The following is a 27,922-nucleotide window of genomic DNA, read 5'->3' on the forward strand; positions in this document are numbered from 1 at the left end:
ATATTCCACGATCTAATCCATACCATTATGGAAGACTATGTCGACGACATTCTGGTCAAGTCGAAGACCAGGTCTGATCATTTCACCAACCTAAGAACCATTTTCGAAAGACTCCGGAAACATCAACTCAAACTCAATCCATAAAAATGTGCATTTGGAGTTGAATCTGGCAAATTACTAGGCTGTATAATAAGCCAAAGAGGCATTGAGGTGGACCCGTCCAAAATACGAGCCATCATTGAAATGCCTCCTCCCTGGAACATCAGAGAAATCTACGGGCTTCAAGGTAACATACAATCCATAAGGTGTTTCATTCTACAACTGGCAAATAAGTGCGCACCAATCAATAGACTCCCATTCATATGGGATAATGAATGCCAAGAAGCGTTCGATCCAATCAAGGAGTACCTCACCAAACCTCCCATCCCTAGTCCTCTTAGTCCAAATAAACCCTTGATCCTATATATGTCAGTGAAAGATAAGACCATGACGGCAATGTTAAGACAATATAATGACCATGGAAAAGAACAAACGATATACTATATCAGCAAAACAATGGTCGACTATGAGACAAGATACACAGATGTGGAGAAACATTGCTTAACACTTGTGTGGGCTATACAGAAACTAAGACATTATGTCTTATCTTATTCAGTCAAGCTCATATAAAAAATTGACCCGCTCAAGTACCTAATGGAGAGGCCAGTCCTCAACGAACGTTTGGAAAAGTGGAGAATGTTATTGAACGAGTTCGAGATCGAGTATGTCACTCAAAAATCAAAGGACAAGCCATTACTGACCACTTAGCTGAACACGCACTGCCAGACAATATTCTCGTTAACGCGAATCTCCTTGATGAGAACCTCAGCACAATTGAGGACTCGATTTGGAAGCTATACTTCTATGGTGCAAAGAACGAATACGGGTCAGGTATAAGAGGTATACTATGCTCGCCCGAGAAGATTTTAGTGCCAACAGCCATTAAGTTGAATTTCCCATGTACCAATAACATTGTTGAATATGAAGCCTTGATAGTTGGGCTCGAGAACGCCTTGGGAATGAAACTCCAACAAATACGAGTGATTGGTGACTCCTTACTCGTCATAAACCAAGTTCAAGGGATTTGGAGGGTGAAAGAAAAAAAGCTTAAACCTTAGCAAGAAAAGGTGGAAAAGTTGATTTCGTATTTAAAGAAAATCACCTTCCAGTACGTGACTAGGGAAAATAATCGGTTCGTCGACACCCTTGCAACCCTTGCCTCAATAGTTGATAGTCCTCCAGAAATCACCATACTCCCATTCTACATCAAGAACAAACATGACCCTTCCCCATCAAGGATCGAAAAAGAAATAGAGCAAGAAAATGAGAATGATGGGGAAGAGCCTCTCTTGGCTTCAGATGCACTAGTTAAGGCAAAACCATGGTTTCACGATGTTCTGTCCCTGCTAAAAGATGGGTTATACCCCGAAGGAGCCACCAAAAAGGATAAAGAAGCCCTTCGAAGGTTTTCTATGAGATTTTAAGAAAGAGGTGTTCTCCTATTCAAAAATTCCTTCGATGACATCATTCTACGGCGCATCGATCTGCTACATATTGACCAAGTACTAATAGAGCTGCACAATGAAGGAGGTCATTCTGGAGCAGTTGCCTTAGCTCAAAAAATTAGGCGCCAAGGTTATTATTGGACCAGCATAGCTGAAGACTACTAGAAGTTCGTTAAGAGGTGTCCCAAATGTCAACTCTATGGAGACCTCATCTATGCACCGTCCGTATCACTCAACTCAACACCGCCCGTATGGCCCTTCGCCATGTGGGGTCTTGATATCATCGAAATGATATCACCAAAAGCCTTAAACGGTCACCGTTTTATATTAACGGCTGCATAATACTTCACCAAATGGGTAGAGGCCGCATCATTTGTTAACATTGAAGGCCAACATATTGCCTATTTCATAAAGAATAACATTGTATTTAGATTTGGAGTTCTTGAGTCAATCATCATTGACAATGGATCCAATCTCAAAAATGAAAAGGTCACTAAGGTGTGCAAAAAGTTTAGGATAACACAGAAATTCTCCACACCTTACTACCCTCAAGGAATCAGACAAGTAGAAGCCACAAATAAAGGACTTCTCATAATCATAGACAAAATAATAGAAGGTGGGAAAGATTGGCACGAAAACTTAAACGACACCCTATGGGCCTACCGGACAATTGAGAAGACTCCTACTGGCATGATCCCAAACTCATTGGTGTATGGTATGGAAGCAGTGCTACCTATCGAGTTTGAGATACCATTCCTTTGAGTCCTTATTCATAAAAATTCAGATGAGGAATAAAAGATTGAAGCACGAATCGCTTCCCTCATTAACTTAGATTAAAAAAGACTATGAGCAACATAGAATACCATTGCTTACCGTTGTAGATTGCTTACCGTTGTAGAACCGAGAGGGCATACCAAAGAAAAGTTGTTCCTCAACAATTCAGAGAATGAGACACGGTACTCAAGAAAATCTTCCACACTCCTACAAATCGAGACCCTTTAGGCACGTTCAAACCTAATTAGGAGGGGCCATTAGTGGTTACCCGAGTCCATGCAGGCAATTCTTATAAGGTCAAAAATCAAGAGGGGTACGAACTCAATGACCGCATTAATGCAATGTATCTCAAAAAATAATACCCGTAATGGGCTAAAAAACATGGTAAAAACCTGAAAAGGCACCACAAAGAAAACTAAAAACATATAAACATAAAAAAAATATAAAAAAACTAAAAAAATAGACATGGTGAACACCTGAAAAGGCATCATGGGTAACAAGAATAAAAATATCTCCAAAAAGGAGCTTTCGATACAAAGCATTCAAGTACAAACAAGTACTTGTAAGGTCCAATAATACTACACAAGCTAACCCTGAGGATGAAGACTCCTCCAAAAACCCCGCAAGTTTCCAACATAACCAACTCAAAAAGATGTAGGAGGGTGACATGAATGAAAAACCGAAGTGATTTTGACGAACCCTGAAAAACGTCGAGACCCTCCAAGAGGAAAGCCCGGCAAGAATCTAGAGGACTCTTCATGGATCCATGAAGCAGAAGATGAAAGCTCCAAAGGTAAAAAGACAACTTCGTGATTTCTGAGTTCTCACGATCCGGCAAGGGAATCCTTTCATCATCTCTGGGTAAAATATAAAAAAAAAAAATTACCACCAAAGGGGCCACAGGTGGCAAAACTGTAAGGCCCATCCCTTTTGAAAATGATGTTTCAATTTGATTGTTAAAATCATCCATTTTCAAAAGCTTTCGCCTTTTAGAAGGGACTTCCTCCATCACTACAAAAGGTTAAACTGTTAGTCAATCTGGCCTCTTTCTCAAAGCCAACTTCCTACGCCTATTATGAAGGCTTGAAACTAGTCAGGCACTCCATGGTTGTATGCGTATAACTACCAACTACCACATATCGGAGATGGGCGAGGTGAATCTCGTTAATGACGATATTGGCTAGTCCGGGGGCGTTTTTCTCTCGACTGGATCTCCTAAGGCAAAATGAGTCAAGCTCATCCCCGTGCATGCGTACGATGTTCCAATAGCTGGAAATTCGAGACAAAGACCTTACAACTAGGGGGCTGAGTAAGTAACAATTCAGTTTGGAAAGTGTGTGCAAAGAAAGTGTTCTACTCTACTTCAACGAGTCAACTGCACACGTATAAGTTAAAAGACCCCCCAACAGGGACAATAAAAATCAAAAAAAATCAAAAAAATAAAAATGCTCCTCGGTGACAGGAGCCTAAACTGTCAACCAATTTCAAAAATAAAACAAAAAAAAATTCAAAAAATAAAAACACTCCTCGGTGGCATGAGCCTAAACTGCTTACTAATTTTTCAAAAAATTTCAAAAAAAATCAAAAAAAAAAAAAAAACACTCCGCGGTGACATGAGCCTACATTGTCAACCAAGTTTCCAAAATTTCAAAAAAATAAAAAATAAAATTAAAAAGAGAGAACACTTCCCTGTGGCAAGAGCCTAAACTACCAACCAAAGTCCGATCCAGGGTATAACCACCCTGTTTCAATGAAAAACGTCAAACTCGTGCGACATTAAAGAGCCGAGACAAGAAAAACTTCAAACTCATGTGACGTTGAAGAGTTGAGATAGGAAAACGTCAAACTCATGCGACGTTAAAGAACTGAAACAAGAAAAACGTCAAAGTCGTGCGACATTAAAGAGCTGAGAAAGGTAACATATAGCCCCGTATGATGTAGAATGCCGGATGTGTTTAGGGCACAACCACCCTGTTCAATGTGTTCAGAGCACAACCACCATGTTCAATGTGTTCAGGGCACAACCACCATGTTCAAATGTCTAGCCCGTATGACGCTAAAGGTCGGGTATATCCAGTTCAACGTCAAACTCGTGCGGTGTAAAAGAGTCGAGACAGGTAACGTCTAGCCCCGTATGACGTAAAATGTCGGATGTGTTCAGGGCACAACCACTCTGTTCAATGTTGTTCAGGGCACAACCACCCTGTTCAATGTGTCCAAGGCACAACCACCTTATTCAAACGTCTATCCCCGTATCACATAAAAGGGTCGGGTGTATGGTCCATCGCTGAATGACATTAAATTACTTAGAGGACTTTAAGGTTGCAGGAGTCAAAACTGCGAACCAACTTTATTTTTCAAAATATCTTTCTCTTTTAAAAACTTGCACTATATGTCTTGTATTTTTAAAACCTTTAATTTCTTTGTCAAAATCATGACATGTCCCTGCTCCGGGTTCTATTTCAAATCTCCCCCTACTTTCAAAATTTCTAATACATTTTTTAAAAATGAAGGAGCTTGGACACCCGTACATGACGAACACCATGTTTACCGTGATTGCCGCGTTGTTGCCTCGTCTCACTTCGAATTCGGCCAGACAAGTCTCTTCCTATAGAAAGCCTTTCCCTATAGACAACTTTAGGAAACCCTAAGGAGATCAAAGAAAATGTCAGGGTTAAAATTCAAATTGTGAACACCCCTAAAGTTAGGTGGCATGGCCAGAAAATTCAACTCGAGTTTCAAGCTTGTGTAACTCATTGACATCTCATGCCGAAAACCCTTAGAGGAAAATGCCCTATGTGGGTGAGCTCGGTGAATGCAATGACTTGGAGGGATAATTGGTATGCCCCCTGACCATGTGACGTCGGGATGAAATTTAAAATTTACGCTTTATCTTTTACTATCGCCTGCCCCCTGAAGGATAGGGATCGCCAAAGAATAGGGAGTGCCAAAGAGGGGCAATTGTAGACAGCCCATTTTAAATCTAGAAAATTCTATAGTTTCTTGAACTTTTAAGATCATACTTAACCTAAAAAACCCAAATCCATAGCTCACACAACCTATCTTGTGACCCGAAATCAGTTTGTCTGCCCGAAACCCTATAGAAACCCTGTTTTGAACCAGATTTTTGTAAACGCCCTGTTTTACCAAATAAATCATTAAAAATAGTAAGAAAATCGTTTTTGATCCAAATTTTCTCTGAGAGATTCACAAGAGGTTGAGAAAGAGATCCAAATTGAAAAAGATTAATTTAAACAAGTTTTGGTTTAGGCGGCACGATGCGTGTTGCCCAAGCGACACAAGGGGTGTCGCCCAAGTCATCCTGCAAATGCCCTATTTTATCAAAAAATCCATTAAAAATAGTAAAAGAAATATGTTTTGACCCAAATATTTTTTAGTAGCTTCACAAGAGGATGAGGAATACACCAGAAGTGAAAAATATCAATTTGGATCAAATTTGGTTTGTGCGACACTGAGCAAGCCTCCCAGGCGACACGACCCATGCTGCCCAGGCAACACGACCCATGCCGCCCAAATACGTGCCCCAAATTTTGATATGTTTGACTCGGGATTTATTGGTTAAGGATGTATATCCTTTCCAACGGGTCTTGGTCCCTTGTATATCCCTTTTTCGTGGCTACTTAAGGGCAGATGAAGTTAGAAATGGGGGGACAGACGGACTTCTTTGAAAAAGGCTGAAAACCCTAGGAAAGAGTTAGCTTCAAAAACCCTAGCCTCATGCAACCCTAACCTTAAGTCAAAAGCCTAGATATCTAGGGCACAACAACCCTAGTTATCCTGTACATCTTAGATCTTCTAGTCAACATCCGGATAAGAGAGGCAAAGAGGACGCTGGTGCTGATACGGGCGAGCCCACGAAGGCTCGGGAGTCCCAGGGCATCCAGCCTGGTTTGGTATCATTTTATTCCTTTGTTTTACAACTTTAATTTTATTTTGATCTTATTTTGGTTAGTTTTCTTTAAAAAGTTGTGTTTTTTATCCCTTGGATCATGCTAGCTCCACCACAGATTTGAGAGCAGATATGCTCGTTTCTAGGCAGATTTGGCCTTAGATCTGAATTCAATTTGTCCCACTTATTTCCATTTCATATTTATCAATCTAAAGTGTCAGATCTGAGTGATCTACATTCACAGATCGCTTCAATTTTGCACTATAAACAATGGAGCAGGAGGCCAAGGCGTCTTCCTCAGTGATCTAAGGTATGCTCTTTGTTTGTGATAGAGAAGCTAAAATCTTGATTGACCCTGGTTCCTCTCAATCTTGTGTTGCACCTCATTATGCATGTCATCTAAATATTGAACCTTCATGTCTTGATTATACTTTAGTAGTGTGCACACCTGTGGGGGATTCTATGGAAAGTGATAGGGTATACAAACAATGTGAAGTTTTACTTGAGAGGTGTGACTTTCCCAGAGACCTAATACTTTTAAATATTCTGGATTTTGATGTTATACTGGGCATGGACTGGTTATCCACACACCTTGCTACTGTTAACTGTTATGATAAGATTGTGACCTTTAGACGCTCTAATCAGCCTGAACTGCACTTTGTGGGTACCAAGGATGCTCCCCCTCTACACTTTATTTTTGCCCTTCGGGCTTCCTGTCTTCAAGCTAAAAGATTGTTGGATACTTAGCCTATGTAGTAGAGAATCGGGACGTCCAGTCCAAGTTAGAGGAGATACCTATAGTAAGCGAGTACCCAGAAGTTTTTTTCTGAGGAATTGACTTCCTTGCCTCCAGTCCGGGAGATAGAGTTTGCGATAGATGTGGTCCCTAGCATTGCTCACATCTTTAAAGCCCCTTATAGAATGCCCCCAGTAGAATTGATGGAGCTGAAGGAGCAATTGCAAGAATTGTTGGAAAAGTGATTCATCTGACCCAGTGTGTCACCTTGGGGTGCGCCGGTTCTGTTTGTGAAGAAGAGGGATGGGTCAATGAGACTTTGCATAGACTATAGGCAGTTAAATCAGGTAATAGTAAAGAATAAGTATCCTTTGCCTAGGATTGATGACCTCTTTGCTCAACTTCAAGGGGCCCAAGTGTTCTCTAAGATCGACCTCTGATCAGGTTATCATCAATGGCATGTCAAGGAGGGGGATGTTCCCATGACCGCCTTCAAAACCCAATATGGTCATTACGAGTTTTTAGCAATGTCGTTCAGACTGACTAACGCCCCAGCTGTCTTCATGGACCTGATGAATAGAATTTTTAGACCCTTTCTGAATGATTTTGTTGTGGTCTTTATTGATGACATTCTAATATAGTCGAAGAGCCTCGAGGAGCATGAGCAGCACCTGAGAGTGGTCCTTTAAGCTTGAAGGTCGGAGAAGTTATATGCCAAGTTAAGCAAGAGTGAATTCTGGCTTCCTAGTGTGGCTTTCCTTGGGCGCGTTGTTTCTAAGGATGGGGTTGCAGTGGATCCTTCTAAGATTGAGGTTGTACTCAAGTGGGGAAGACCGATAAATGTGACAGAGGTCCATAGTTTTCTAGGGTTAGCATGATATCACCGGCGCTTTGTAGAAGGATTTTTAAGATAGCGCTCCCTCTGACACGTCTAACCTAGAAGAATATAAATTTTGTGTGGTCTGATGACTGTAAGAAAAGCTTTCAAGAGCTAAAGAAAAGACTAACCACCTCTCTTCCTTTTAATGATTATAAATCCCTCTTCTTACCTTCCATAAGCCTTTGCACACACACACACTCTCTCTCTCTCTCTCTCTCTCTCTCTCTCTCTCTCTCTCTCTCTCTCTTGCCCCGCTCCTTAGTCTTGAGGACTTGTGACCTCAAACCCACCATTCTTGGAGCTTGGCCTTGTGAAGTGCCTTAGGAGTTCCTTTCATGTTGTAAGTGGATTCAAGATCTATGTTTCATGATTTGTTTGAATGCATGTTCAATTTAATTGTTAAAGTATGAAATTGAGTAGAGATATGAATGTATTTGAAGAATCATGTTTATGAAATTGGGTTAATCAAGCACTCTATTTTTCCAGAATTATGACTCTCTTTTGAGAAAATGTTTGAGCATCGAGAATACTTCCCTTACCTGTAAAATTTTGTGAGGAGCTATCTCTTTGAGTCTTTTTTTAAATGGAAAAGACCTCATATCAATATCTATTGTGATTAGAAAGTTATGAGACTTTTGCTAGAACATGCCAAATCTGTGACATAAAATTCCAAGATCTTTAAATGTTTTTATATAAGACTGTTCACTGGCCAAATTATATCAAAATGAGCGTAATCTACTTTTGAAATATTAGTGAATCTACTTTAGAAATTGATTTGGAACCATATCGAAATTCTCTATGGTTTGGAAATTATGCTCCTTTTCTATGAAGGTGTCACTGTTGTGATTGCAAAGAATTTCCAGAACTGTTATATGTTTTTGTAATAAACTGTTTACTAACAAAATTATGTCCAAATGAGCTCAAAATACTTTTTCATGAAATATGAGTAAACTACTTCAAAAATGGTTTTGGAACCATGCCGAAATTCTCTATAGTCTGGTAGAAGTCATAAGCAATAGGATTGGCTTGGCCTGATGGATAGAGCTTCTACTCTGGGAGCCGGTGAATTAGGGCGTGAGTTGGTTAATGCTTGTTAAATGTTGCTTATACTTATTAGGCTTGTTGAGTTACAGTTTTGATGCTCAAGATAGAAAGGTTTGGTAAATGGCTTATTGTCACACCCCAAGAATTTACAATACTGTTATTCCTGAGATGTGACAGACAAAACATATATACATCTATTGATAGGACAAATTTACAGTGGCGACGTCTTACAAAGTAAATAAAGAAAGCTAGCACAACAACAGTATCTTCCAAGGTTGATCTTGACTAGCACTCAAAATGAATCCGCAGTTATCCTGAAAAAATGTTTACCATAGTTTGATGAGTTTGGCTACTCAGTAAGTGATCATCATAATCCTAAAAAAATAATCATGGTTGAAAGATATCAATATTTTCAAAAAGAAGACCTATTAACAGAAATGCATCAACAGTTTCACTTTCAATAAATGCATAATTAAGTATAATCTGAATAATTGAAATGCACATAACACTTTAACGCGTCAATGCATAATTCAAAGGATTTCACAAAATACCCTACTGGCGTCCCAAGTAGGTCACCTATATACCCCATCAGCGTCCTGATAGGTCCACTTAATCCCTATCGGCGTCCCAGATAGGTCTACTTAATCCCTGCAGGTCCACTTATACCTCACCGGCGTACCGAATGAGTCCACTTAATCCCTACCGGCGTCCCGGATAGGTCCACTTATACCTCACCGGCGAACCGGATGAGTCCACTTGCATACTTAAAGTATTTCAAAATCTCTTTAAACATTCGAAAGTAGCAAATATCATGTACTCAACATATCACTGAAATCACTAATATGAATTTCACTAAAACCATTAATAACAGTCACTTTCAATAACATTTCAACCAATCAAATATTTTGGGCTCAAATTTAGAAAGATAGCAATTCGTAAAGACATTCTAGCATAATTGCCAATCTAATATGTATAGGAAAACTCTTATAGAAATTCAAGAATACGGAATTATCACAATTTATGGGATGTTAATTTGTAAATAAACATTTCACAACAATGCTATAATCAAATGCAAAAATATCAATTTTCAGATAATAAGGCAGTCATTCGCATATGAAATTTACAATGTCTAAATATTTAAAAACAGTAGAAAGAAATCTCACAATTTTACTAAAAGCAGAAATAACACATTTATTTCTAATAATTTGATAGTATCTAAAATTTTCTAACAATAGACAAGAAAAATAAATAAATTTATTTTTCTAAGAATTTACAGCATTTAAAATTTTCAACATAGATAAAATATCACAATTTTTATTAAAAAGATTATTTTTCGAGATAATGAGGTCGTGTGCGCATAAAATTTATCGCACCTAGAATTCATGATAATAAGTAGAAATAATTATTTCATTTTATTTTTAAAAAGAATGGGTTATTTTTCAAGACAATGAGGTCACTTACACACAAAACTGATAAAATAAAGATCCTAAACGAAAATATCACTATTTATTAAAAATAAACTATTTTTCAGAAAGACGATGTCACTTACCTAAAATATTTGAGGGGGAACTTCGATAAAATTCGGCTAGAGAGAGAAGAGCGGTGAGAGCACCATGGGTAAAGTCCTTAAAAGAAGTAAAGCCTAAAGGCTTTTCAGTGACACTCTTTAGACCAAAGGACAACTTCTTTTATAAAACATACATGGCTTAACACGCATGATGCAAAACGTCACACATCATTTAAGTGTGTCAATAGAGGGTTAACTGCAATATATGGCACTGCCACCACACAATATTACAATTAAGCAACATCTTATGGAGGCACGTCAGCTTTACTTACGCTGGCAAGAAGAAAAGTTTTGGACGCTTGCATACAATTATGACAAAAGAGCTGGTGGACCAAAGGTCCACCTTAAAGGAATGGACTAGCAAAAAAAAACTATTTGAAAAATAGTAACTTTGAATTATTAATCAAATATCCAAGAAGCCTGGGTCCATATTTAAATTGAGGAGTATTTTTTTTTTTTTTTTTCTGTAAAATATTTCAAGATTATTACACTTATTCTTATGTTATCTACATTGTAATTGCTCATCCTTGAGAAGACACACTGCTTGATATAATTGTAACACATAGCATCTGGACCTACTTACTGGGCTTTGTAGCTCCTTTCTTTAACATCCATCCTTGTAGATTGATAGCAGTAGGTCGAGGACAGCTGGCACGGGGACCGCGACTGGTGGTTGGAGCCGCGCTATTTTTGTTGAAGCTACTATCTATTGTACGTTTCGGAATGGCAGCTTGGCCATAGTTTTTGTTTAATTCTGGAAGTTATGTACTGAAGTGGCCCGAAACTCTTTTGTAATACTTTAGAAAATTTTTGTACAATGTATTTATAGTCTGAGGACTGGATTGTCCAGTTTTTTATGTTTATGTGTGTGTGATGTAAAAGATTTGTTTTTTTTCGTGGTTTGCTTTGATTATCATTTTCTAAGGCGTTGAGCGCACTCCTACCTGAGTGGCATTCACTACCTTGGATCACGGTCTCGCACTCTATTTCCCTCTGGCAAGTACGACAGGGGCCAGGGGGTGGGGTCATGATATCTATAGGATGAGGTATGAAACCTTAGGTTGCTCGTGTGATTTGAGGACATATCTGAGTAAATTGTTCATCGATTTTAATTTTATTTATTCATTATTTTTTTTATTAGGACTAACACTGGTATCAGAGCGAGGCTTGTAGATTTATGTTTGTCAAAGAGGATATCCTTGTAAAAAACAAGTCTACGTTAATAATGTGGTATGTGTCCTAACAACAGTTAGATTTTGTTTTATGGATACGAGCCACTAGATGCATTCTTATCCAATGCATTATCTGTGGTTTTTCATATTATTTTTTACTTACCTTAACAAAATCATGATTGAACGACTGTGAGAGATATTATACAATATTCATATAGATTTATTTTCTATGTGATTACTCTCATATAAATTAGAAATAGACTATGTCTGAACTTATGATTATGTGAATTGCTTAATAGCTAAGTGAGAATTTAGTTCTTGACTTTGAACTACCAATCTTAAGATCATTTCTGTAAAACAAAGGTAGTTATATATCCCAGGGAACAATGCTTGCAATCAATACATTTTTTAGGACCATATGCCCTGATAATTCAAGTCTTGGTCTTTCTTACCTTCAATTTTTTCCAGTTGTTCATATATATATATATATATATATATATATATATATATATATATATATATATATATATATATATGAAGCATGCAACTCACATTGAAAATTCACATTCTCTCTTACCTATTAGAAAAAAAAAAAAGAATCCATTATTTCTTCTATAGGGGTCCTTTAGTTATTCCAATCATGTATGAGTAGTGAAGGATGCTGATAATATAAATCGAGTGTCGGGCACAACAATCCTTCCAATCTATCATCTTTGCATGCCTTCAGATTATATATATATATATATATATATATATATATATATATATATATATATAAAGCATGCAACTCACATTGACAATTCACATTCTCTCTTACCTATTAGAAAAAGAAAAAGGAATCCATTATTTCTTCTATAGGGGTCCTTTAGTTATTCCAATCATGTATGAGTAGTGAAGGATGCCGATAATATAAATCAAATGTCGGGCACAACAATCCTTCCAATCTATCATTTTTGCATGCCTTCAGAGTATTTTATGACCTGGATTTTTGAAGAATATTATGATGATTAATTTACACAAATTCTATTACAAAGCATTTGTAGTAAGCTATTTATTATCTTAAATTAAAATTTAGCAAGTTTTAATTATAAAGCATTTATGGTAAGTTCTTTATTACCTTAAATTAGAATTTGGTAGGTTTCAATTATAAAGCATTACTGGTAAGTTCTTTATTACCTTAAATTAGAATTTGGTAGGTTTTAATTACAAAGATTTTGTGGTAAGTTCTTTTTAAATTAGAATTTGGTTGGATTCAATTATAAAGCTTTTGTGGTAAGATCATTATTGCCTTAAATTAGAATTTGGTAGGTTTCAATTATAAATCATTTGTGGTAAGTTCATTGTTGCCTTAAATTAGAATTTGGCATATTTCAATTATCAAGCATTTGTGGTAAGCTCTTTATTGACTTAAATTAGAATATGGCAAGTTTCAAGTATAAAGTTTTTGTGGTAAGTTCTTTATTGCCTTAAATTAGAATTTGACAGGTTTCAATAATAAAGTATTTGTGATAAGTTCTTTAATGCCTTAAATTAGAATTTGTCAGGTTTCAATTATAAAGCATTTGTGGTAAGTTATTTATTGCCTTAAATTAGAATTTGATAGGTTTCAATTACAAAGCTTTTGTGGTAAGATTATTTATTCCCTAAAATTTGTTGACATTCATTAACAATATAGGTATATTTGTGCGAAGATTTTATTCACCTTTCTGTCTACAAGCATTAAGAATATTTTGTTTAGATTGATAATGTTGTTTATTATTTTTAACCAAGTTGTGACGCACTTTGAGTCATTTTTTGCTTAGTATTCTTTCATTTATTTAGAAAACTAAATTTGTACCCATGAGGATGTGATGCTGAGCTATTATTTTCAATGAGATTGAATTATCATATTGGTGATAGCTATTCATTAGATAGTGAGAGTAAATCATCATTTGTCAAATTAGAATTGAATTTGTTAGCTCTATAATTATCAATGCACATTAAGAAAGTGAGAGCAATTACTGATCTAGCAAGCTAGACTATATCGGACTAATTTTTGTTATTATTAAGACAACCACATATTAAGAATAGTGAGAGCCATTATTGAATAGTTTGATAACATCATCGATTTGAAACTTATTGAGCATGTCAAAAAGAAATGATATTATATTTCTTTATTTTATTATTGTTAAGGTTGAGGCCACTTAAAGATTTCTTTATATATATAATAATATCAACAGCTTTGTAAAATTAATATTGATTTTATTATTTTGACTTATAATCCGAATCTGAGCTTTGGACTTAAAAACCAGTTGTGGACAACATTTTTAAGAAACAAGTGAAAATAATAGGCCTTTTTTTCTCTTGGCTAAAAACCAGAAGTAACATGTTGGTGAATAATTGGCAAGGTATATAAAAAATCTCATATAGATAGCATGAGGCAATGCCATATGCAAAACCATTGAGGCCAAGGAATCTAAGTGTGTTGTTTGACTACATGGACAGGGTAAATGTGAAATCACACGCATGTAACATGAGGCAATGCCATATACAAGGTTATTGAAGCTAAGAAATCTAAGTGTGGTGCTTGACCATATTAGTAAGGTATATGAGAAATTCCATACAGGTAGCATGAGACAATGCCATATACAAAACCATTGAGGACAAGAAATCCAAGTATTAGTTCACTAATGACTCATATAATAGGATGCCAATTAAGCATTCACACAATTTGCAAGGAATTCAAAAAGAAAAAAAAAATCGCCCTCTCACTTGTGGACTAAGCATCGTTGTAAAATGTTTAGTGTAATTGTTGTTTCTCAGTTTTCTAAAACTAATATCTAAATAAAATTTAGAGGGTTTATGTGCCTTATTGGGCTACATATTTATAAAATACAAATATTGATTAAAAACATAAACAAAAGCAAAATATCCAATTCCACAATCCTGCATGTGCGTTCCTAGTCTCCGCAATCCTAGATGAGAGAAGGACCTGGGTCTTTTGCTTGAGGGAGTAAGTGTACATGTACTCCCGCGAGAGCGCTGTGTACACGTGAAACTTTTCTGTTGCTAATTTTTTGCCCTCGTACAGGTTAAACCTGCAGAGAGAGAGAGAGAGAGAGAGAGAGAGAGAGAGGTTTTTGATTTTCTGGTAGAGAGAGAGAGAGGTTTTTGGAGGTTTTTGATTTTCTGGTTCATGGAGATAACACTTAACCCCATTTGTAGTTCCTGCTCTATGGTACAGTTTGAGACATTTCAATATGTTCAAGTTTTTTCCGTGATTTTGCTAGCTTCATAGTTCTTAGATTATCTTTTTTATTTGGTTTGTTCTGCATTTACATTGAATTTATCTAGGAATTGCTAAAAGGAAATTACTGAGTGATTTCCTGTAAGTTTTTGCTAATAGCCATTAACTGTATCTTTTCCTTGGTTTATTCTTCATCCTAGTCTTCAATTTTTGATTTATTTCACTAAGAATATGCATTGTACCATTGAAAGCTCCAATGAGTAAACTACAATTTGTTAATAGAAGACAGACTTAATCTCCATTTCTTCTATCATATGTAGTATGGGTTCTTGATTTAGAAGTGATTAGAAGATGTTTGTTATTTACTTTTATGAACATATTCGAATAATTCCTTCAATTTTCAGTGGAAATTTTTGTTCAGAAATTTTAACTCTTCCAAATTTCTTTCTCGACCAAATCGTAGTTTTATTTGTCCAAATATTTAGCTGACACTTGGAATATTTCTTGAGCGTAATACATACATCAGCCTGTTCGAGACCTGAGGACGGTAATTTCCCAAGTTTTGAAATTTGTAGTGGGAGGTGAGTGAACTGTGTGATTGATGTTTTCGGTTACCACATTCATCAGTTTAAACCAAGACAGCAATGTTTCAAGACTTGACCAAGTCCACTAGGACTCGGCTCCTTGCTGAGCCGAGTACTCGGGTCCAACTCGGGTCACCTAAAAACATTAAAAAATCATAAAATATATAAAAAATATAACAATCAATGTAGCAAAATTATGTATGTAATTTGGATTTTCTTTTTTTGGTTTTTGTCTTTTACAATGATTTCTGAGTTTTTCTTGTCATATGGCCTATTTTTATATTTTCCTCTTTTTTAGAATTTTCTAAAATACTTCCAACCATGGATCAATTTTTTCTAAATTCATGTTTTATATATAAATTTTTAGCTCTTTTGGACTTTTTATGTTACATTTGGTTTTGTTTCAGTTTTACAATTTTTATTTTATTTTATTTTTTGGGTCCTTTTGGGCCTATACACGACTCAGCTGAGTCCACTTGGACTCAGCTAAGTTACTCGCCTCGGGCCAGGGCCAAGTCCATGGTCCGAGGTCCTAGGAAAATTAGAAAAACATTGCAAAACAGGATAGGTCATTATATATAATTTTAGTAGTTTTCTGTTTTTTCTAATTCAATTGCAAAATTTGATGTGCCTGTGACATTTTTATGCTTGAAAACTCATCCTTTGTTCTACAAAATGATATTTGGAACCGAACAATGGGTTATTTCTGGGGTTAGTTCTAGTTCTGTAATGAAAATTATTTGGGGATGTTCGAAAAATAAAAATGCCTGCTAATAATCAGATTTCTTTTCCCTTGATTAATAAACTTAAATAATTGATGAGCAAACAAGAGAAAGTATGGGCAAGGATATGTTTGCATCAGGTAATAATTAGTAGATAGAAGGTTCTATATTTCTTAAAAAAGTTTGCTGCTAGAGAAGTGTGATATGCTGGCTTCTATTTTGATAACAATATGGTTCCACATTCGTGGTTACTGGTTTTTGGCATTGTTATTTTGTATTTCCCTAAATCAGAAGAATTTTTTTTGTAATTTGATGCAGATGGCACTTCGAAATATGGTTCCGCATTGTCAAAGGCCAGCATTGTCTTTTTGTCCTAGAAATGCAACGCTCTCCAAATCCAGATTTTCTTGTCATATGGATTACGGGCATCAGGAGTTTCCTATTAGGTGATAATCGATATGTTCAAGATCTCACTTGTCTCCGGCTCTGATTGTTTTTCCTTTCCTTACAATATCATTTGTGCTATTGAATAATGGAAGTTAAATTCTGTTTTTTTCTATTTGATTTTTAGATTGTATCAACATTATGCCTCTGACTGCAATGGTTTTGAGATTTAATTTTGCTTATGTTTCTGGGCACAATTATTTTGAGTTTAGTTTATGTAATGGAAGAATTGTAGTTTTCCTTATATGATATTGCTTTGCCTGGCGAATATCTAGTTGGTTGGATTGATGGTTCAAATTTAATCAGCATCGCATTTATCATGTCATGTCATGGACCGCAATCTACAATTATCTCTGAAATAACTTTTTGATGAAATGTTTGGCAAATTTGCTTTCAAATTTATCAGGAATAGTCGGTGAGATAATGAAAACCTTAACTCCAGGAACCATAGGGTAATATTGCTTAGGGAAGGAGACTAGTTGTTAAAACTTTAGGGAGTTAGAATGTAGCCCTACTAAGATTGGTGGCCAAACTTGGGCAACTTGGCTAACCATAGTTATTTGACTCCAAAATTAGCGAGAAGAGAAGAGAATTTCAAATCTGAGAACTGTATACAACTAAAGTTTAATCAATCAAGCAAATATTAAGAAGAGGAGGAAAGCTCCAATTATGTGAATCTTGTCTGAATATGTACATATGTATATATGTTGTTTGACATGGGGACTTGCTTAATATGGAAAGGTGGCTTAGAATGAGGAAATTATTGGAAATTCACTTTTAATGTAAGAGATGTTCTAAAGCTCCCAGTATTTCAAAAAGCGCTAGGCGGTACCTAAGCCGTCGGGCGGGTCCGGACCGCCCAGCGCCTAGGCGGGTGCCCAGAACCTAGGCGGCCTAGTAGAACTTTTTTCTTTTTCTCTCTCTAAAATAGCTTCTAATGGGTTTTAGGTTTCAAATGAACCTAAAACCCACAATTTTTCCCCTTTAGTATTAAAAAAATGACCTAAAATACCCTCAAGGAGCTGCATTTCCGCCCCTAGGTGGGGTGCAGGCCCAGGGCGGCCACTCAAGTGGGTTCAAGTGGGCGCCTAGGCCGGTTCCTGGGTGCCCATGGTTTTTTGCCTATTTTTGGCGCCTAGGCGTGGGCGATGCGCCCAAGCCCCCTGGACCGCCTAGGCGCTGGGCGGTCCGCATTTTGAAACACTGAAAGCTCTTGAGAAATGTTGAAGACCTTGTGGTAAGCCTTAGACTCACTTTAATGTAAGAGATGTTCTAAAGGTCTTGAGAAATGTTGAAGACCTTGTTGTAAACCTTAGAAAGGAGATAGCTTGATATGATGTGTAAAACCTTTGTGATAGGATCTGTAACCCCTTGATATTTGACAAATATGGGGGTCTTTTCATGGCGTTGGTTTCTTATAGTTTGTGACTCCTTATGCACGAGATTAGGTCGTTTGAGTCTCTCCCTCTGTCAATATGTGGTTTGAGGACCCTCTTGAACCTTTCCGTTCTTTCAACTAATTACTAAACTTCTATGCACACTGTATGCTTGCAAGCACGCAAATGGGTGTCCACTCATAGTATATAGATGCCTAATTCTTTTCTCTGCTTGAGTTTTCTACATGTCAAATATAAAACTCCTCTCATTTTTTTCATGAAGCTCGAGTTAGATTGTGAGTTACTAGGTCATGACAATTTGTTTCCTTATCAAGAGAGGGGAAAAGAAAAGGTTATTGCAAGAATGAGTTGACAACTCATACAATTTTAATGGAAGAAGATTGAAAATGCGATGTGCATAACTTCATTTCAGGAATCCTGTCTTAAGAAAATTGAATAAAAAGTTTCCAGCTGTGGTGAATGCTATAACCCCAGGTACAAAGCATGTCAATTTCCCAACATAATTTGATTAATCCATTTCATTGTTCTTCCCTTTGATGCTTCTACTAGTTTTTTGTCATCTACAGGTGTGGAAAATGTTGACATATCTACTAGTGCTTCTGAAAACTTCGCAGTTGTTGCTAATGTCTCTAAAGCTAGAGAGATAAAGGTAATAATCAACTCAGTTAATATTTGTGGAAAATGCTAGTACTTGAGATAAACTGCTTGGTTTGAAATATCAGACTTAGAGGTGTTTTGTCCTAGGTACTGTTCTAGTAAGTTGGATTTTGAACTTGATCTCTACCAGGATTTATTTATTTTGTAAATAATAAATCAAAACAACTTTTTTTTTTTTTTGAGAAAGGTTAACTTTGTATTACTGGTTTAAGTAATGTACAATAGAGAGGAGGCCAAGTTCACCACCTACGGGGTGGACTGGAAAAATACAGTTAGTGTATCATATACAAAAAGGCTTATAAGACCGCCCAATGTATTGTTTTACATGAAGCTTTCTAAAAATACAATAAATGAGGAGGCCGAGAGAGGCCAGGTGATGTGCTAAGGAAGCGAGCTGAGCCAGAGGTCTTGTTCAAAAAAGGAGACGACCCCGGCTTGGTCTTGTAATTGCCTATTAGCATCCTCTTTCGCCAAGCGATCCACGTAGACATTGGACGTCCTCCAAGTATGCCACCATAAGATGTCCATATCCTTGCAAAGGTGATCAATTTCATCGAATGTAGTGGTTAGGTACCATGGCCGAGAAGAAACCCTACTATCCCATGAGAGAACATTCTTGGAATCTCCTTCAATGATGAGGTGTAATCCCCAAGAGCGATTAAGCTCTTTCAGGCCTTGAAGGAGGGCCAGGGATTCAGCTATATGTGCTTCCATGATGCCAAGGTGCTCTGAGAAAGAAAGAAGAACATTGCCAAGGTGGTCTCTAAAACCCCCCCAGCCCCCTCCGGTCCAGGGTTCCCTAAGGAGCAGCCATCAAAATTTAGTTTGATGGTTCCTACTGAGGGTGGTTGCCAAAAGTTGGATCTTTGTGGCTGTCTCGGACAGTGGAGTAGAATATTCTTCCATTGGGGTAGGAACTGGGTCCTTAGTATCCCCGAGAAGGTCTTGTGGTTTGAGGCCCAAAAGGTCGCCATGGAGATTACCTTGCTCAGGAGAGAAGAAGGCTGTAGTTTTGAACCTCAGAAAATACGGTTGTTTCTTTCCACCCAAATGGTTCACAGGGTTGCCGCTACAGTTGCCTTCTACATGGCTCTGCCAGCCATTGGCCAAGGGGTATGGAGCTTATAGGAGATGAGCGCTTTTACCGTAGGTGGAGTGACCCATTCGAATCAAAACAACTTAGTTACCAAGTTTTAATGCCTATTGTATTTAAATTGAAGAAAAGAGGATAGTTCCTTTCTTCTTTTGATTGGTAATGCATCTCAGTGCTTCTGCATTTCTATAGAACCTGGAAATCTTTTGTAAGTCATCTCATTACTGGAAGCAAATCCTTCATCTGATTATTTGAAGTGAATCTTTGAGCTAAACATTTCCTTTTTTAGTGTTTATCTTTATGATTTTCCTTTATATATTTGTTTTATGATAATGACTTAAGTGGAATGTTGTAGGCATATATCATATCCAAGAGTTTGTAGACCCCTCACCCTCATTAGATAATGGTGTTGGGATTCTTGGCAATTCAATCAAGGGTACGAATACATATAGCACCCCAACCTCACTATACTATGGCTTCTGAAAGCTCTTCCTTTGAGGGCCACAGACTTCCACAATATTATTATTTTTTTCTCTTAAATTTTCTTGTTTCCATAATTTACTTTTAAGTTTCAACCTTTTATGAATTAAGGTTCACTGAAAATTTTGCTGCATTCTCGTGTCACCAAAAGGGCTTGCTTTTCAACCCTAGAGGGATTTTCAACCTGGATGAACTGTGAAAGAATTCATGGAGTCTTATTCTTTTTTTGGCACTTTGCTTTGGCCTGCAACAGAAAAGCATGGATGACTATCTTCAAGAGCTTTTGGATTTCCTTATTGTTGTCCCATCTATCATCTATCTGTTGGTCATCATGGGATTACATTGTTGCATTTCATTGCCACTGAGTTTTGCATGTCTTTTTTCTACCCTGGATCTGGTCCTTTCTCTCTTTCCAAATTTTCCACTGGATTCTTGTCATCTTTGTTTCTCCTTCATGCTCCATGGGATTGGTTTATCATATAATGCTGTTGCTCTTGAATTCCATCGAAGCCATTCTCGTCCCTGCACCGAAAGATGAAGAGACTAAGAAAAAAACCATTATATTTGCGAAGGCCTAGGATACCTTGACAAATCTTCCATGATTAGAGGAATTAGTTATTTGCATCTCTTCCACATTCCAATGCAACACAATTTTGTGCAAAAAAAAAAAATATCATTTCTTGTTTCTTTATTAGATTTCTATAATATGATATGATTTGTTGCATCTACATAAAGTTTTTAAAATCTTGAAGGGTGGGCTCAGGACTCGCCTTAGGAACCCAGCAAGACTTTTCACGAGATTTGCACAAGTCCATCCATTTCTAGGCCTTTTTAGACATAGACTTAGCGGAGCTGACTCACCTTGACTCGAGCTTAGGACCCCAGTGAGTCCCGACCTGACGCTGAGTTTAGAACACTAGTCCACATAAAATCAGGTGGATCCTTATCTTTCTTACCTTATAGCTACACTAATTTACTAATGTTATGTTCTGGGTTGTCTTGTGTTCAGATGAAAGTTGTTGTATCTGGTGCTAAGACGCAGAAGATTTTTGATGAAGTTTTTTCCAAGCTAGTTGAAGCTGCACAACCCATTCCAGGGTTTAGAAGGGTGAAAGGAGGTGTGTTTATTATGACTGGATCAGGCATTTGTGGGCTAGAACTTGAATTTTACATGCTTTCAAGGGGGATAAATTAACACCTCCTTTTTACTGCACCATTTGAAAGTCTGATATCTTTAGTACTGCTGTTCTCTCGATTCCTTGGCATGGACATCTTGGGGTACTCAGGAAAGACACCTGATGTAAGTATAAATTGAAGAAATCATTTGCCATTTTGTTTTGTATATGATACTTATTGTTTTAGAAATCAAGATTTTAGTGTTGGCTTTTCCTTGTATTGCTGATGACTTAATACTGGCTGAATAGAACATTTTATGGCAATCTATTTTATCCATTGTTAGAAAAACCGGGCGATCTAACCGCCCGGTTAGATTGGAACCGGCCAGTGGTTGGTTCCGGTTTTGGGTGGTTTTGGTGATCAACCGGTATTTTTAAAAACAAAAAAAAATTCAAAAATTGTATATAAATTCCCAAAATAAGGAATTTGGTTTGTAATGCATTTTTTATATTCTTTACATTATGGTAAAGATTAAAAATTGTTTTTGTCATTAATACTCACTTAATTCAAAAATCGATTCATTAAAATCTAGTTTTTCATTAGTTTTCAACTTCATTTGAATGTGTTTTGTTTTAATCATTCTTTATATGTTTTTCATATTTTAGTAGATTTTTTTTATTTTTCCAACACTTTTTTGACCGCCCGAGACATGCCCGGTTAGAATGGTTGAATCGGCAGGTTTACCGGTTAGGCCGGTTAAACCGCTTCCGGGCCCATGTCTGGTTAACCGTTCTGGTTCGATTTTGCGAACACTGATTTTATCTACTAAAGCTCACTTGATCTCTAATGGCATCTTATAAATAAGATATATGCTTCAAATTCACTTTGAAGTGCATTGCAACATTTATTATTTGTTCCCTTATCAATATGATAAATAAGTAAAAAGTGTATATTATCATCATCATCAGAGATTTCTCCCAACTAATTGGGGTCGGCTACACGAATCCTGGTGCGCCATTTTGCTCTAGCAAGGGCCAGACCCTCAATGAGACGATAAGTCCTCATATTTTTTCTTTTTACTTCCAACCATGTCCTTTTGAGCCTACCTGTTACCCTTTTTGAGCCTTCGACTTGAACTAACTCGCACCTCCTAGAAGGTGTTGTACTGAGTGTGCACTGCACATGGCCAGCACGCATAAAGTCTACTTCTCTCATCTTATCACCTATTAGTGCCACACCTAAATTCTCGTGAATGTATTCATTTTGAGTTCTATCCCCTTTTGTCTTGCGACTCGTCCATCTCAACATCCTCATGTCAGCTACACTCATTCTATGGGTATGTTATTTCTTGACTGCCCTACTTTTCACCCCATAAAGCAAAGTTGGCCTCACAGCTGTCCTCTAGAACTTGCCCTTAGCTTCATTGGTATATGACGATCAAATAAAACTCTTGTTGCACATCTCCACTTCGTCCACCCAACTCTAATTCTATATGCCACATCTTCCTCAATCTCTTTATTTTTCTGGATTATTAACCCAAGATATCGAAAGTGCACTCTTTTTGGTATTTCTTGGTTGTCAATCTTAACTACTTTCTCATATCTACTCCTATTATTAGTAAACTTGTATTCCATATACTCTGTCTTTCTCCGGCTAATTTTAAAACCTTTAGACTCTTGAGAATCCCTCCAAAAGTTTAACTTTGTATTGATTTTGTTTCGGGTCTCATTGATCAAAATTGTCGTCTGCGAACAACATCATAGCACCTCATCTTGTAGGTGCCTAGTTAAGTCATCTATAACTAAAACAAAGAGGTATGAGCTCAATGTTGACCCCTGATGTAGACCATTGTCACTGAAAACTCACTCATCTCTCCACTCGTTGTTCGCACACTAGTTATCGCTACCTCGTATATATCTCTCACCAAGTTGATGTAATGTCTGGAGACTCCTTTATTTTCCAATACCACCAAATCAAATCTCGAGATACTCTATCATAAGCTTTCTCTAGATCCATGACACTTCTGAGCAACAAGTCCAGGCTCTTCTCGTATTCGTCAAAGCCTTTCAGTTAGTCATGGGGTTCAAAATGAACTTGAACAAAATCAGAATGATGGGGGTAGCCATCGATGCCCAACACACTGCCCATTTTGTACATTCTTGGGGCTGCGGGGTAGATTGTTTGCCCACTTCATATCTCGGCCTACCCCTATGTTTAGGGAAACCCAAAAAAACCTATGGGGACATATTATGGACAAGGTCGGTCGCAAATTTGCAGGTTGGAAGGGCTATTATCTCTCTTTAGCTGGGAGAGTAATGCTCAATAAGGCAACTCTATCAAATGTCCCCATTTATCAAATGTCCCTATTTCACATCCCTGCTGATTGCAGCCTAACTAGAACAGGAGGAATTTCCTTTGGTCAAGGGATGGCATAGCCAACAAATATCATCTAGTGGCTTGGGACAAGGTGTGCAGGCTGAAACGGTCAGGTGGTTTGGGCATCCGGAGTATAAGAGATTCCATTACTGCAATCCTTTCCAAATGGTGGTAGCGTCTTTTCACTCTAGTGGGCCACCTTTGGCTGGAGGTTCTACACAGTAAATACAGCATTGGCCCATCTAGATGGCTGCCCCCATACTAGGCCAATAGCCTTTCCTCTGGCTTCTAGGGCTCCATTCTTCGCTGCTACGATCTCTTCAAAACTCACACAAGAATCCTCCCTAGAACCGACATTCGAACACTTTTTTGGTCTGACATTTGGGTTGGCGACACTCCCTTGAGGGACTCTTTTCCCGACCTCTTCCTGCTTGCCTCTGATAGAGAAGCTTCGGTCCTTGACCACTTTCCCCAATCCAACCACAGTCGCTCTTGGTCCTTTTAGATGCACCCTGCGTGACCAAGAGGTGGAGTCTTTCCTTCAACTCGAAGCCCTTATGCATTCCATCTACCTCCCTCTCACTGGCACAGACAGACACATTTGGTCACCCAACCCCTGGGGTCATTCACAGTTTCCTCATGTTGCTTGATTTCAGTGTCATCTCGCAGTCCCCTTCAGGCTTTCCCCTCTTTGATCAAAGCATGGTTAACTTTTATTCCTCCAAAGCTACAAGTTTTCAGTCGGCTGACCATTTATCAAAGGGTGCTCACTGTGGATCAATTACAAAAGCAATTGATGTTCTATGTGCCTAAGCACCGAAGAGACGAATGCACATATTTTCCTTCATTGCTCTGTCGCCGAATATCTTTGGGGGCAAATCCTCCAACTCTTTGGGTTTGGGTCACCCCCAGTCTGTCCCAGCCCTCTTCAACCTTTCCCAATTCCTTCCATGGCCTATTAGGGGTGATACTTTGGAAGGCTACAGTCTCTGCCACCTTGTGGTCCATTTGGATCGAAAGAAACCGTAGAATGTTCAGAGGTGAAAGCACTACGGCAGTGAGGCTCAAGGATAAAATTATAACCATGGTCATCTTTTGGACCAAGAACCACAAGCAGTTCAAAACCTCTTCCACATCAGACTTCTGGTTAAGTTGGCAACTGCTGATCCAATCCACCACTCCGAGGGTTGCTCGTGCGTCGCTGTGGAGACCTCCAGAACTGGGCAGGAGCAAATTAAACTTTGACGGCTGTACCATAGGAAACCCAGGACCAGCTGGGGTTGGAGGCCTCTTCAGAGACCATTTCGGCTACACCATCTGCTCTCTCTCCAAACACATAGGTTTTAATGATAGTATTACAGCTGAGGCTAGTGCTTTACTCGAATGCCTGGGGGCATATATATCTGATTGAGGCGACCAAATTGCAATTGAAGGAGATTCTAAATCTATCATTTCTTGGGCCATGGGCTCTGCTGCTCAACCTTGGAGGCTGGCTCTCATTTTCCATGAGATCATTGACATCATCAGCCAGATTCGTGTTTTCTAGGTCCACATTTGACGAGAAGCTAACTCCCTAGCTGACTCCCTCACGAAAGAGGGAGCAGTAGGGTCTTTTGAGAATGGAGCCCAATAATTTTTTGTACACAGCCAGAGTCTTGATTTTTCAGAATGAAAATGTATAGAAATTTTGTATCTATTGACCTTATTGGTGACATACGACCCTATTAAGGGGTCCTTTTTGTATACTCATTCCTAACTCTTAATACCGGTAATCATTTAAAAAAAATACAAATAAATAAAGACCATGTGGTGGTTTTTTCCCCTCACCCTAAACTTCTCAATCAGTTGCTTAAGTAGGAAAATAGCCTCAGTTGTTGACCTCCCTGGCATAAAACCGAATAAAAATAAATAAGATCTTAATAGCTTTGTATGTATAAATATCATTGCTACAATACTCACTCAAGGCTCTCGGTGCAAGGGGGAGGTTCTCATCTCTCATAGATAACGCTATCATTCCCATTCTTTTGGACCGGTATGTGAGTATCTAGATTCTAGAATGATATTTTGGATTTTCCAAGTTCTTCTCCTATGACCACTTGAATGTATTGATTTTGTTATTCTTTCACCCTCCGGTTCCTATATTACCAAGGTACCCATATTACGATAGGTTATCTACCCTTCACATTCTATTAAGGAACTTGTCAGAAAATTGCTTTTTCAACCATTGAAGTGACCATCGAGAAGGTATTGAATCTGCATTACACTATCTGGTGAATGTGATGGGCAAAATTACAAGTAGTGAATAGGTGGTCTTGGCTTTCATTTACAGATTTGCACATGTAGCATATGTTATCCACGTGAATGCCCCTTTGGATTGTATCATGTGTGAGAAGCGTATTTTGGTAGCCAAGTAAGAGAACCATGATGAGATAGGAGGACGGATTTTTCCATATGGCCTTGTTTCTGTTCTCATGCACTTCAATCCCTTTGTGAACACTCTTGAGGTACAAGTATCCATCTTGAGAGGGAATCTAGCTGATTTCTTTACGCCCATCATCACAGATTACTCTATGGGAATGCTCATCCATGATAACTAAGGTGCTATGGATGCCTTTCCCAGCCTATGAATTTCTACTTGTGGTCACAGATTCCCAAAAGTGGTGCATCCCAAGATACTTTTTCCTAGTCTCTTCCCCACTTGAAGTTAATTTCCTTAATTCTTCGATACCAAGCCCCATCTTCCCTCTTATGTTTACATACTGATGTCCATTTGACAAGGCTTGGGTATTTTTGGTTAGATTGGTTGCCCCAAAGGAAGGCCATTTGGAGCTTCCTCTTGGAACACTAATGGGGTTTGAAAAAGTTCCATTTTTCCATTATTTAAGCCTAGACATGAACTTTCAAATAAAAGTTAACAAAGGTCACTAAAAGAAGTTATTGCAAGTAGATTATTTGCGAGTACCATGATGGGAAAACAAGAATATTTTCAATACTTCAAAAATTTAGGCTGTTAAGTTCATGTTTTAATTAAATCATTGCAGATACCCAAGCACATTCTCTTGCAGATCCTTGGACCATCAAAAGTTTATGGCCATGTAATCCGAGAGGTTATTAACTCCACTGTTGCGGAATATGTGGAGAAGGTATGTGATCTCCTAAATGATCATGTTTTGGAGCACTTTATTTTGATGCCCAAAAGTTTTTGATTTATTATTTTCTAAGCCACTTGCCAAGAAAAATATCAAGGCAGTTCAGATCGAATATTGGATGACTTGTTACTGAGTTCTGGACCATTAATCCTTCAAGAGTATATCTGAACTGTTGAATTATTATGTCATTGCTACTCGGTTCGTGCACAAACATTTCAAATAGAAATAGGAGTGGAATATAATGGTCAGAATTTCACAGAAGAGTTCATAATTCAGTTGCTATTAATGTACTATTTGCTCAATATTTAGTATTTAATGGGCTGTTTAATTGGGAAATAACCCATTTTTTAAAGCAATAGCCCAATTATGCATCGTTCTATAATTTATAACTCATTTTTCCCTCTTAAATTGTTTTCGCAATACTCCCCATGTCCAAAACTTTGTTGGAATTATCCATCAATATTTTCCATTGCTGTGGTCTTTTAAGTACTTTCCAGGTCGCCCCAAAAGATCCCATAAAGTTACTATTATGTTTTTTATTAGTAGATGTTCATTTTTATGCAGTGATATTATTTTGAAATGCCAGGAAGAATTGCGTGTCACTGAGGATCTGAGAGTTGATCAGAGCTTTGAAGAACTTGAAGCATCTTTTGAACCAGGAAATGAGTTCAGTTTTGATGGAGCGGTTTGGTTACACAAAATGGATTCTTAAAAGTTGTGCACCAGTAATTATTGGTGTATTGTTATTTTTGAGAACTTGCTCTCTCTCTCTCTCTCTCTCTCTCTCTCTGCTGCATGTTTTCTTGTCATCGGCCTCTTGTTGTTGTTGTTGTGTGTCTCATTTGTATGATACTTCTCAATTCGTTAATCTCTGCTGCGTCTTTTCTTGTCATCGGCCTCTTGTTGTTGTTGTGTCTCATTTGTATGATACTTCTCAATTCGTTAATGATGGAAAAGAATTAGTTGATGAGTATGACCCATTCTCTTGAAAATCTTATATCTTAGCTTCATGGAGATCACATGTGATGGTTGAAAACTTGAACTGCAGTTG

At 37.7% G+C, this 27,922-nt stretch overlaps 1 protein-coding gene across 10 annotated transcripts; it reads left to right on the forward strand.

Annotated features, from left to right (window-relative positions):
- The first annotated feature begins 14,700 nt into the window (after positions 1 to 14,700).
- LOC18425752 (uncharacterized) lies at positions 14,701 to 27,844 on the forward strand. Of its 10 annotated transcripts, none has more exons than XM_020662198.2 (8): positions 14,701 to 14,844; positions 16,478 to 16,605; positions 18,413 to 18,474; positions 18,567 to 18,649; positions 21,240 to 21,348; positions 21,469 to 21,530; positions 26,764 to 26,865; positions 27,458 to 27,844. In XM_020662198.2, the coding sequence occupies exons 1-8, from the start codon at positions 14,803 to 14,805 to the stop codon at positions 27,581 to 27,583; spliced, it is 714 nt and encodes a 237-aa protein (XP_020517857.2). In that variant the 5' UTR covers positions 14,701 to 14,802; the 3' UTR covers positions 27,584 to 27,844. The 10 variants fall into 10 exon arrangements, with proteins under 10 accessions (XP_020517857.2, XP_088709207.1, XP_088709227.1 ...); XM_088853081.1 differs by having other exon boundaries at positions 14,704 to 14,844; positions 21,517 to 21,530; XM_020662197.2 differs by lacking the exon at positions 14,701 to 14,844 and adding an exon at positions 15,558 to 16,299.
- The last annotated feature ends 78 nt before the right edge of the window (positions 27,845 to 27,922 follow it).

This window comes from Amborella trichopoda, chromosome 1 (assembly GCF_054954075.1).
Source record: "Amborella trichopoda isolate Santa Cruz 75 chromosome 1, AtrichopodaSantaCruz75HAP2 v2.0, whole genome shotgun sequence".
Classification (NCBI taxonomy): domain Eukaryota; kingdom Viridiplantae; phylum Streptophyta; class Magnoliopsida; order Amborellales; family Amborellaceae; genus Amborella; species Amborella trichopoda.